At 44.6% G+C, this 12,470-nt stretch overlaps 1 protein-coding gene across 1 annotated transcript in view; it reads right to left on the bottom strand.

The window, feature by feature from the left end:
* LOC141917603 (E3 ubiquitin-protein ligase UHRF2-like) overlaps nt 1-6,682 on the bottom strand; it is a 76,495-nt gene extending 69,813 nt beyond the window's left edge. Inside the window, exons 1-2 of the mRNA XM_074810943.1 lie at nt 6,605-6,682; nt 4,308-4,570 (exon numbers count right to left, since the gene is read on the bottom strand). Coding sequence (XP_074667044.1) covers nt 4,308-4,570; nt 6,605-6,682 — 341 coding nt within the window. The remainder of the gene's footprint in view (nt 1-4,307; nt 4,571-6,604) is intronic.
* Nucleotides 6,683-12,470: the final 5,788 nt, after the last annotated feature.

Below are 12,470 nucleotides of genomic sequence, written 5' to 3'. Positions count from 1 at the left end.
ACCTCCCTGTACATGGTCTGGCTGGGATGGAGTTAACGTTCTTCATAGCAGGCCCATATAGAACCGTGCTTTGGATTTGTGACCAAAACAGCGTTCTTAACACACTGCTCTTTTGTCTATTGCCGAGCAGCAATTGCGCAGCATCAAGGCCTCTGTTTCTCACTCTGCCCTTGCAGCAAGTAGGCTGGGTGTGTGCAAGCAGTTGGGAGGAGACACTGCCGGGACAGCTGACCCGAATTGACCAAAGGGATATTCCATGCAGTGTGACATCGTGCTCAGCAATAAAAGCTCAGGGAAGGAGGAGGAAGGGGGGGAATGTTTGTGGCTACAGTGCTTGTCTTCCGCAACCGTTATGTGTGCCGAGGCCCTGCTTTCCAAGAAGTGGCTGGATATCTGCCTGCTGATGGGAATTAAGTGAATGAACTCCTCTTTTTGCTTGGCTTGCGTGCGCAGCTTTTGCTTTGCCTTTTAAACTGTATCTCGATGCACAAGTTTTCTCGCCTGACTTCTACTTTCTCCCCATCCTCTGGGAGAGGGGAGTGAGCGAGCGGCTCTGTGGGTACGTACTTGGCTGCTGGCCAGGGTCAACCCGCTATGCCCCCTGTGACAATACAGGCTGTAGAGTGACTGGCTGGGTAGCAGCTCTGCAGAAAAGGACCTGGGGGTCCTGGTAGACAGCAAGCTGAACACGAGCCAGCAGTGAGCCCCGGCAGCAAAGAAGGCTAACAGCATCCTGGGCTGTGTCAACAGGAGCATAGACAACAGATTGAGGGAAGTGACTGTTTCCCTTTACTCAGCGCTTGTTAGATCATATCTAGAATATTCTATCTGGTTTAGGTCCCACAATGCAAGGAAGATTCTGACAAGCTGGCATTAGCCCAGTGGAGGGCTGGCAAGATGGCCGTCAAGATGTGCTCTGTGAGGAGAGGCTGGGGGACTGGGCTTGTTCAGTCAGGTGAAGGAAAAACTTGTCGGGGGGGATGGTGATGGTGGCAGCTAATAGCAGCCTTCCAATACCTACAAGGAGGTTGGTAGGACTTCTTAGCATGATCTTCTCCTTCCACCCCCAGGAAAAACACAATCATGCTCCAGTATAAATAAAGCTGATTAAGGTTCTCGGCTACAGAGGTGCGAGATATATTGTCGGACAACATTCAGCTTGCTCTTGAATTGACCAGTGTCAATACTAATGGGACAACTGGAAAAAAAACTCAAACAAAAAACCCCAAAATCCCCAGCTCTAGATCTCCGTTTAAGTGGAGACCTGTGGGATCTTTGGGGTTTGAAGACAGCTAGGAGAAATAGACTAAGAACTAGATCTATGACAGTGGAGGGCTTCATGTTGAGATCAAGGGTGAATAGCTTTCCAGTATCTCCTGAAAAAACATCATGGAGTAGTCAGTTCCAGATGTAAACAGAAAGAAAATGAGCGTTTGATTCCCCCCGCCCCCTTTTTGTGCGTATGCATTATCAGACCGGACCTGCCACAACAGCTGGGTATCAAATGAACTTTGCCGCAACACAAAGTCTCAGAAACAAAGCGTAGGTCTACTCCATGTTCCCAACCCCATCTCAAAACATTACAACAGACTTGTCCTTCAGCTGTAGCCTTCTTGGTGGACAGTTTTTCTACGCTGGATAATAATACAAGCAGTGAAGGAGAACCAGTCTAGATACTGAGATGATCTCAGTGAGGATCTGAGCAGCTGTCAATCTGTGTCAGAGGCAAGCCCCATAGTCTTCTGCATAATGTAAGAAAGACATTTTGATGGCTTTATGGGCACCAGGCTTATGGTCTCCATCTGCAGGTTGCTTGTCAGAGACATGCAGTTTCCCAAAGCAGAAAAAGCAACTGCTTCCATCTCTGGCAGGAATGCTCCTGTTGTGGGCAAGGAGCTTAAAGCCCTTCATCCGGGGTGAAATCATCTGCTGTAGGGGATAGAAGGAAGGAGAAATGAGCTACTTCATTGAAGAACACAGTAAGAAAAGGCTTGGTAAGAAAAGGCTGTCAAGGTGGATTGGTGTCACACAGCCTAGCCCAAACCGAAGCATCCAGGAACAGCAGCCATGCACAGAAGAAACTAACAGTAGAATATGAACCTCAAAGAACAAGCACAAAGCGATGACAAATAGGATAAGAACATTTGAAACTGAGAACTGAAGGACACACAGTACACAATACCCTATTTATCCATGTATTCTTCCTCCCTTGTGTTTGATACGTGTGCTCTACAGATACCAAAAAGGCAAAAAGACTAATGTCTGAAGCCAGCGTTGTGAGTGCATGCGCAACCACCCACCATGTGAATGTGCATGTTAACTACCACTCAAAGAACAAAGAAGGGGGATGTTGAAAGGTACATACAAAGTGTCACAAATGACGCCTTGTGTTTTGTCATATGTAGGTCCTTAACTTTTACCGAAGTCTCTGTTAGCTGATAAATGCATAGATCTTGCTTGCTAGAAAGTTTTAAAATAACTTTTCTCCCTGTAAGCTCAAACTTCTAATGTTTCGGGCCCATCAAGTAAATGACCATGACGTAAACAAAATTAGATAAGACCTAATGTTTTAAGATGGTCACTGGCTAAGAACACAAACCTGTGACAGATCGTGTTATAAGAAGACTGAGGTGACTGCATCTACTGGAAATGCTAGATCTTAAGGAACACATGAAGTAAAACTGACATCTTGTAAGCATAGGTACACCTATGCAAGTCAGATCTGCTTAACTATACTTTCTACTTCACAGGTGGCTTCTCCCTCGAATCTCTAACTTGCATAAAATGACACTATCTACAAAAGAGGAGCATAATTTAACTCCAGTAATTACAAACACACTCTCTCTCAAATTTTTGCCCTTTGCTCAATTAAATGCTTCTGTGATGTTACACAATTAACCAGTCTTAGAACCAGGTCTTTGAAAGCATACCATGATGCATATCTATCATTTTAGGGACAATTATTATTATTTTTTTTTTAAGAATAGTTCAGTTGAAAGGGACCTGCAGCGATCATCTAGTCCAACCGTAATGATACGGGGTGACTAAAGTTGTGAGAAAGTTCTGAAGTTAAGTATTTCGATATTTTTTAAAGTAAATTTTTGCTTTCAACACCGTAGCTATCTATTTGTGTGTGTGTGTGTGGACAAACATATCTGCAGATAAAAAAATTGATGATTGCAGATGTAAAACTGCATTTGAACTTTACATTCAGACAAAAGCTGTATTATCCTCCAAGGTAAGTATATAAAGAAAAGTTGTAACTAGTCTTGCCAAGAGCAGCTAAAAGATGTTCAGCTTGAGTCTTCAACATTCTTGTTTTTTCCCTAGCAAAACCGGTTTAAATTGTAATTATTAAAAACAACAAAACTTGTGATTGATACTTAAATTCAAGTTTTCAAAATATTTTTTTATCTTCAACAAGACTAATACTGAATATGCTTCTGTGCAAAGTAAACGTATGCTCCTTTACCTTTAATCTCACGTGCCAAAGTGCGATATTTTTGTTGTTCTCTGTAATAAAAAAATTCTCATTGATGCCGTTGGTTTAGAAGCTTAGTTAGCTGCTTCAGCAAATTAAGGCATCGTTAAAAAAACCTGGGATCCAGTTTATGTGAATGCATCGGTGCACAAGCTGGTGATGAGAAATCCCTGCAAATCCCACTGAGTTTATGGCACAAAGCCTCTACTCTAGCACAGCTGTCGTAGGTTCTGAAATTTGCTTGTACCACAGATTTTAAAAAATAAAAATAAAGAATCCCTTTGTACCCTCACTTCAGCTCGGAACTGATTTTATGTCCCCAGTGACCAGATTCTCTACAAGAAACCTCTACGTGAAATGCAGACCTGTCATTTCATGCGTAAATATTACGTTTAAAACAAAATGTAAACAATTCAAGCACCAGAATTTGCTCCCATGAAACACTTGCTTAGACTTCAATGGGAGGAACTGAGTATGAGCAGAGTAGGTTTTAAAGAAAATATTAACTTACGTTTTACATAGAAAAACAAGTACAGAAAAATCCAGTGCATAGTTTCCTTTCCTTAGAGATAGGGATTCTGAGTTTCATAAAGTCGAGATAAAGTTCATGCTTCACAGGAATTTGTGAATAAAAGAAAAAAACCCCTCGTTACTCTCAGGATATTCATTATATCTGACTGAAAGACATTATGGCTTTTTAATGTTTCTTTCTTTGGTTGCAATATTGAACTTGCTCTCTTTGATTCCAAGTTTCTTCAACAAAATTCTTTGTTTATACACACCAAATCATAACATATGTCCTCAAAATAATATCAGAAGCACTTACTCATCATACTTGATATGATAAATAGCTTCTTCATCAGTGTCTGCGCAGTCTGAGTAAGATGTGGATGGTGTACTGTCCAAAAAATTTGCATTCTCTCTAGAATGATCTTGACTTAAGCTTCCAGTAGTCCTTTTGTAGGAATTGCCACTCTTTGCTTGAGCTTTACCATTCTTACGTCCTTCTGTTGCTCGAGTAACATTTTCTATATGAGCTTCAAACCAGGCTCCAATGCTGACATCACGGGCATCCACCAATTCGTTTATCTAAAAGGAAAATTTGATAATGAATATTTATTTTCTATAATCCTGGTTAAGAACAAAAAGGAAAACTGACTAAACTACTTAACTGTCAGTGGAAAAAACCCTACGCTGCTGATTTCAACTGGTTTGGGCTTGGGTAAGTTAGAGCAACGTTCAGTCATTCAAGTGTTGTGCTTTAAGTGTTTTATTCCTCTACTCTTAATAAGATCTGCTATGAGCACAATTTGTAAAAAATATATTTTTAAAAGTTGAGGCTGATTTTTTTCTTTTAACCTACAAATTAGCTTAATCTCTATTTCCACTGAACTTTTTCTTGCTTCATGGAATTGTTCTTTATGACTAAAATAAGCACATATACTTAAAATAATAGCCCACAATCAGATTTTAAGATCTTCCTGGACTTCCAAATTGGAATTATTACTTAACCCTGATTCTTTTTGACCTGCACTGCTGCTGAATCCTTCAGTGTTTGAGAAAGGAGGGGGGAGGGAGATGGGCTCTCCGAGTCTAACAGGGCTGCTATCATAACCAAGCGAGACTGGTGCTTCCATAAATCTTTCAACTGCAAGAAGCAGAAGTCTCTCATGACTCTTCTCCTTTCTGTGCTCACAGTAGTGCTGGTTATGTAACTACTCTATTGTAGAGCATGTTTCATTAATTCATTATCCTAACATATTTTCTCAAGCCTTCAACTAATTAAATACATATTACTTCAGCAATACAAGATTTTTCCTGTGAGTCGAGTTCAAACCACTGAGGTATACATCGCTTCAGTTACATAGGCATTCTTTTAAAAACTGTAGTGTATAAACAGTTATTTTCTTTGAAATATTAACTGGATTAAAATAGTATTAAACACCTCCTCTTCCCCCCTCCCCCCCCCCCCACTCTTAAGGAACACCTTCGTACACTGCGCACCGAGTATAAGAAAACATTATTGCAACAGAACTGCTATGGAGCCATACCAAGTGAAGAAGATAAGGCATATGGAAGAAGACTCTTAAGACGAAAAACTTAAAGTTAATTCTAAAAATGCTCAGAATAGGTTCAATAGCTGTAAAATCAAATTGGGGGAACTACTTTCATGCTCATTTCGGAAATAACATTTTACCAGGAATGCTTCACAGATGTATTTTTAGTTTTACTTTATTTGAAAAACATCCTTTCCTTCTAATTTTTTTACACAAAGAAGGAAATTTACCTTCTAAAGACCATCTAAATGTCCCTTTAAAAAAACCCAAAACCAAACAAACAACAAAAAAACCCAGAAAAATTGAGCCCAAAAGATAACACGTTAACATAGCAGCCAACCTCAGGGCATGAACAAACTTGTTTTACCACACTATGATGTATGCAAGAGAACTGTGCATTTCCAAAATGTTTAATAAGCAGGCTCTGTACTGATACATATATAAAACTCATTTTTCTGGGATAAATTTATAAGGCGGAATTGCTTCAGGGGCTGTATTATGTGTTTACAGTTTTTGAAAATGAGGGCAGTTTAATTTGCCACAGATGTGTATGGTTTAATTTATAGCCTTAATCAAGCAGCAAGACAGTGACAGAGATGGCTATTTATTCTTACTACACCCAAAGACCAGCATCTATAAACAAAACAACATGAATGATATTAATCATCGGTATTTAAACTGAAGCAATCATTAGGTAATTTGAAGTACAAATGAAGGCAGTTCCTAAACTAACAATTTTACCGAGAGATAGAGGGTGAAAGGTAAGAATATAATGCATAAGGTATATATCACATTTCTTCTTACTTTTCACGCGCTTCCCTGAAAAAAATAAAAACATCAAAAAATTCAACCCTTTCCTTTTTTTCCCCCATGTAAAATCCCGGCATCCCATTTAAATCTTTATTCTCAACTCCCACAATAATAAAAGTATACCTTTTTAAAATATAAACATATAATAAACAAATAATAAAGCTCCACCTTGTTTTAAGTCAGCCTGCTGACCTATTTTAAACATAAGGAGCGTGTATTTCTGTAAGGAAACCGCAGGAAAACATCCCTATGTAACCTTAGGCATTTCAATTATTTCTAGCTTAAAGTGATTTGCAACTTCCTCCTCCTGAAAATGCAGTTGAGACACAGACATTATTGAGGTTTCCCCATCTGCAGCTACTTCTTGAGACTAGCTACAAAGAAGCCATGTTCTTCAAGCCAAAAAATATTAGAGCCAGAAAGAAGTAAGTCTCCTGTGATCGTTCCTCCCAAATGCATCTTTCTAGACTGTGACGCTCACACTTGGACAATAGACTTCCCAGCCTTGTAGAGAATAAAAGGCAAATAATTATGAGTATAAACCCTTGAGGACTATATCAGTTATTTTATATACCATCCTATTTATACCTGATGAACTAAAGATGTTGACAATAGCAGAGGGGTTCAAAGAAAAACTAAGGCATTCAGAAGAAGAATGTTAATCAGTGGTATAACAACAAAGCCTTTTTAATCTGTAACTCTGTTACGAATATAATTTGAATTGGTAAATCAACATGGACACTTTAAGCTTAAAGGCAGCCATTGATACGGAGAGCTTTAAACTAGATTTAGCGGGGTAAGGGGATGCGGGTTTGAGCAACAGAGAAGAGCCAGGGGCTGCTGATGTATTAGGAGCCAACAGGGAAACACCTGTGAAATGCCTCAAAGGAATTCAGGTGTGTTCCTCTAAAAAGGTGACAAGGTAGGTAGCCCAGCTGAAGTGCCTCAATGCCAGTGCACGCAGCATGGGTAACAAGCAGGAGGAGCTGGAAGCCACTGTGCAGCTAGAAAGCTACGATCTGATCGTTACCACCGAAACGCGGTGGGACGAATCGCACGACTTGGAGCCCTGCAATCGATGGCTATAAACTGTTCAGAAGGGACAGGCAAGGAAGGAGGGGCGGGGGGGGGGGGGTGTTGTCCTCTACGTAAAAGAATGGATTGACTGCACAGAGCTGTCTTTGAAAAACAGAGCTTATGGGTAAAAATTAGGGGCCAAGCCAACAAAGGAAACCTCGTGGCTGGTGTTTACTACGGGCCGCCCGAGCAAGGGGAGCCTGTTGACAAAGCATTCTTACTTCGACTACGGGAAACAGCACGCTCGCAGGCTCTGATCCTGCTGGGGGACTTCAATCACCCTGACATCCGCTGGAAGAGCAGCACAGCAAGCTGTAGGCGGTCCGGGAAACTCTTGGAGTGCGTCGAGGATAACTCCTTAATCCAGGTGATAGACAGCCTGTGCAGAGGAGGAGAGTTACTGGACCTGTTGCTTACCAACACAGATGATTTCATTGGAGAGGTCAAGACTGGTGGCAGCCAGGGCTGCAGTAATCATGCCCTGGTGGAGTTCATGATCTTAAGGGATATGGGCCAGGTGAAGAGTAGAGTCAGGACCCTGAATTTTAGGAGAGCAAATGTTCAGTTGTTCAAGGAATTAGTGGATGGGACCCCCTGGGAAACTGCCCTCGGATAAAGGAGCTGAACAGAGCTGTCAACTCTTCAAGGACATTATTCTTAGAGTATAAGAGCTCTCGATTCCCACATGTAAGAAATCAAGCAAGGAAGGCAGGAGACCAGCATGGCTGAGTAAGGGCCTCCTGGTCAAACTAAAGTGCAAGAAGGAAATGCACAGGCAGTCGAGCCAGGGATGTGTATCCTGGGAAGAATATAGGGACACTACCCAGAGGTGTAGGGATGGGATCAGGAAAGCAAGGGCTTCTACAGGTACATTGGCCAGAAAAGGAAGATTAAAGAAAATGCGCACTCCCCCACCCCCAATAAATAGGGCGGGAGAGCTGGTAACAACTGACATGGAGAAGGCTGAGGTACTCAGTAATATTTTCCTCTCAGTTTTCAATGGTAATCTCTCTTCCCAGATCTCTCAAGCCCCCGAAACTCAAGGCAGGGACTGGGGGAATGAAAAATTGGACATGAGCCAGCAATGTGCGCTCACAGCCCGGAAAGCCAACCGTATCCTGGGCTGCATCAAGAGAAGCGTGGCCAGCAGGTTGAGGGAGGTGATTCTGCCCCTCTACTCCACTCTCGTGAGACCCTACCTGGAGTACTGTGTCTATCTCTGGGGCCCCCAGCACAAGAAAGACATGGACCCGTTAGAGTGGGTCCAGAGGAGGGCCACGAAGATGATCAGAGGGCTGGAACACCTCTCCTATGAGGACAGGCTGAGAGAGTTGGGGTTGTTCAGCCTGGAGAAGAGAAGGCTCCGGGGAGACCTTATTGCGGCCTTTCAATACTTAAAGGGGGCTTACAAGAAAGATGGAGAGAGACTGTTCACCAGGGCCTGTAGTGACAGGACAAGGGGCAATGGTTTAAAACTGAAAGAGGGTAGATTTGGATTGGACATAAGGAAGAAATTCTTTCCTGTGAGGGTGGTGAAACACTGGAACAGGCTGCCCAGAGAAGTTGTGGATGCCCCCTCCCTGGAAGTGTTCAAAGTCAGGTTGGACGGGGCTTTGAGCTACCTGATCTAGTGAAAGGTGTCCCTGCCCATGGCGGGGGGCTGAATTAGATGGTATTTAAAGGTCCCTTCCAAGCCAAACCATTCTATGATTCTAAGCTTACAAAAGTTACAGGCAGCTCTGTGAGGGATGGCACAGGTGGTTAAAGGCGAGTGATGTGAGAAAAGGCCAGACTTCACAGACACCTGACAGGGAGCATTGGGGACCTTTTGGGGAGTGGAACCTAATAGCATACATGGCCGAGAGTGCCTAGGAACTGGTATCAGACATACCAAATATAGGTTAATATGTAGCAAAACTGGGACCAATGGGGGAAAAAGTATTTAGAGTTGGGTTGTTTATTTGGGAGGAGACTGAGGTGGAGAAAGGGAGGGATTAAGGTGGGTGGAGGAAGAACAAGCATGGGAAAATGGAGAGAAGGGGAGAATAAAAGGAGCTGGTTGTGTGTAAGCATGTCAGTATGCTTGTCTGGGCAAGTCCTGCGTGCAGTCACTGCAGTCTGTCCCATCTTCTTATTAAATTCTGTTCCTAACTCTTTTCTGTGTGAGCTCGATCTCTATTCTGTGTGTGTCTGTAAGCGTACGTATATGTTCTGCTAACAAACTGCAAGCTGGACTTAGCCGGCAAGTAGGAGAACATCTGGAAATTCCCATGGCCCGTGACTGGGTAAAGGGCCCAGGGTCTGGGCATGGCTACTGGGTAGCTACTGGGACCTCAAGTCCATGCCACTGTTCAAGGCACCTGCAAATGGGAGTGTGTCCATGAATCAAGAGTGAGGGTATGTTCCACTAGTGAACTTTAATCCTGATCAATCCTGTCAGGGCCCTGAGCAGCCTCACCTTTTGCCTACACCTACAGCCTCTGTCCATGACCCCACGACTGGAGCCCTGCAATCGATGGCTATAAACTGTTCAGAAGGGACAGGCAAGGACACGGGCTCCTGAGGTTCTTGTACATCTTTATGTAAGCTGTTTGATTCTGTTATCTAACAAACATCATTGGCTTTTTGTTGAGTACGTGGAACCTGGTTTCATCCTGGCATAAGAGGAAATACCTTGTTGGTGAGGCCACAGAGAAACAGAATAGTTTGGGTTGGAAGGGACCTTTAAAGGTCATCTAGTCCAACCCCCCCTGCAATGGCGGTCGACATGCCCTGAGGCGGTCGATCCCTGAGTGGCAGGGTGTGTGGGAGGATTTGGGCAGATGCCTAAGGTGGTTATCACCTCTGATAGCCTGGGATTTTATGCCTGGACAGGCACGTAATCCCGTTGAATCGGTGCGCCACTTGACAGAAGGGTGCCTTGCCTACCCCAATGAGACCCAGCAGCTCCTAGCGCTGTACTGGGGCATGGCCTGTGCCTATTGAGCCTCTGTTCAGCACCATCAGAGGAGCACGGGAAGGAGGGCCTTTACATCTGAGGACACAATTGTTGAGACAGGGACCCAAACCCCAACTACAGTAATCGCCCCAGTAGTCAAAAAGAAACACTGGCTGTGGAGGTTGACAGGTCCATACCATTGATTAGTAAGAGAGGAGGAGGAGGAAGGCTCTGATCAGGAAGCTGGTTCTTCAACAAAGAAACAGGAGGAGGAAGTGACAGACTTCACCCAAGAGGCAGAAACCACATGGTCCCTAACCCTGAGTGAACTTTGAGATCTGCGGAAAGATTACGGCCTTCAGCCAGGTGAGCGGATTGCTGCCTGATTGCTCTGATGCAAGGATACTGGGGCCAACAGTCAGGAATTAGAGGGTAAGGAGGCCCAGCAGCTGGTATCCCTAGCTAGGGACTGGCAAATTGACAAAGAAATTGGAAGAGAGGTGACAATTCTCAGCCTCTGGAGGTGGCTCCTGTCAAGTGTGAAGGTGAGATATCCCCTCAAGGATGATCTTGTAAATTACCGAGGGAAGTGGACCATTACTGAGGAAGGCATCCAGTATCTGAGAGAATTAACGTTGGTGGAAGTTGTCTACAGTGGACCTGGACAGAAAACAGGTCTCCAAAGATCTGGATGACATCCAGTGTACACGGGCCATGTGGAGGAGGTTTGTCCGGAATGCACCGGTGTTGTACTCCAACACCCTGACAATGATGGAGTGGCCAGACTTCAATACACCAACTGTGGAGAGACTGTCCCACCAGCTCCAGCATTTCAAAGAGAATCTCTCATCCTCCTCATCTCCATGGGCCAGCATCTCGGCTGTCAGGGGCACCCCACGGAGCCAGCCTCTCCTGGCCAGAGGGAAAGGGAGCCCCAGGCGCATGCTGCGTGGCACCCTCTGGATCATCCTGCATGACCAGGGGGAGGAACACGAGGAAGTGGGATGGTGAGCCCACCTCAAAGCTAGAAGCCCACATATGTGACTTGCAGGGGAAGACAGCTGCTAAGAAGAGGCCATCCAAGAAGGCTTTTGTTCCAGGTGCTGTTGAGACGGTAGAAGGCAACTGGCGACCAGCAATCCCCCAGATGCAGAAGAAGGACTGAGAACGCCTCTCCTCTTGATTTTGGTGAAAGGACTTCTGGTCTGACACCACAGGGGTCAGACAGTGAATACTCCAATGAGGAATAGAGGGTCCCTGCCTTCAGCCAGGCAAAGGAAAGGGATGACGGAGTGTACTGGACTGTATGGATTCGATGGCCTGGCACATCAGACCCACGGGAGTATAAGGCTCTGGGTGGACACTAGTGCACAGTGTACCCTGATGCCATTGGGGTACAAGGGGGCGGAACACATCTGGATTTCTGGACTGACAGGGATCCCAGTTGTTGTCTGTGTTGGAGGCTGAGGTGAGACTAACAGGGAACAAGTGGCAAAAGCACCCCATTGTTACCAGCCCGGAGGCTCCGTGCATCCACGGCATAGACTACCTCAGGAGAGGGTACCTCAAGGGCACAAAAGGGTACCAGTGGGCCTTTCATGTAGCCGCTGTGGATACAGAGAAGACTAAACAGCTGTCTACCTTGCCAGCCATTCAGAGCCATTCAACCCTCTGTTGTGGGGTTGCTGTGCGTCAAAGAACAGTAGATGCCGATTAGTAAGTGGGTAGCGCTGATCATGCAACGGGCTCGAATGGGGAACCCCAACCGCCCAGGAATCCTGGAAGAGATCGTGGACTGGCCAGAAGGCAGAGATTTTGGTGCATCGCCCGAGGAGGTGACTCGTGCCCAAGAGGCGCCACCATATAATGAGTTATCAGAAGGTGAAAGGCAATATGCTCTGTTTACCGACGGATCCTGTCATGTTGTAGGAAACCATCGGAAGTGGAAAGCAATGACACAACAGGTCGTTGAAGCCGTCGAAGGAGAAGGCAAGTTGAATCAGTTTACAGAAGTGAAAGCCATCCAGCTGGCCCTAGAGATTGCTGAATGAGAAAAGTGGCCAGTACTCCATCTCTGTACAGACTCATGGATGGTGGCAAACACCCT

This window comes from Strix aluco, chromosome W (genome assembly GCF_031877795.1).
Source record: "Strix aluco isolate bStrAlu1 chromosome W, bStrAlu1.hap1, whole genome shotgun sequence".
NCBI lineage: Eukaryota > Metazoa > Chordata > Aves > Strigiformes > Strigidae > Strix > Strix aluco.
Note: the sequence above shows the minus strand (reverse complement) of the source record. Positions and strands in the feature narration are given on the sequence as shown.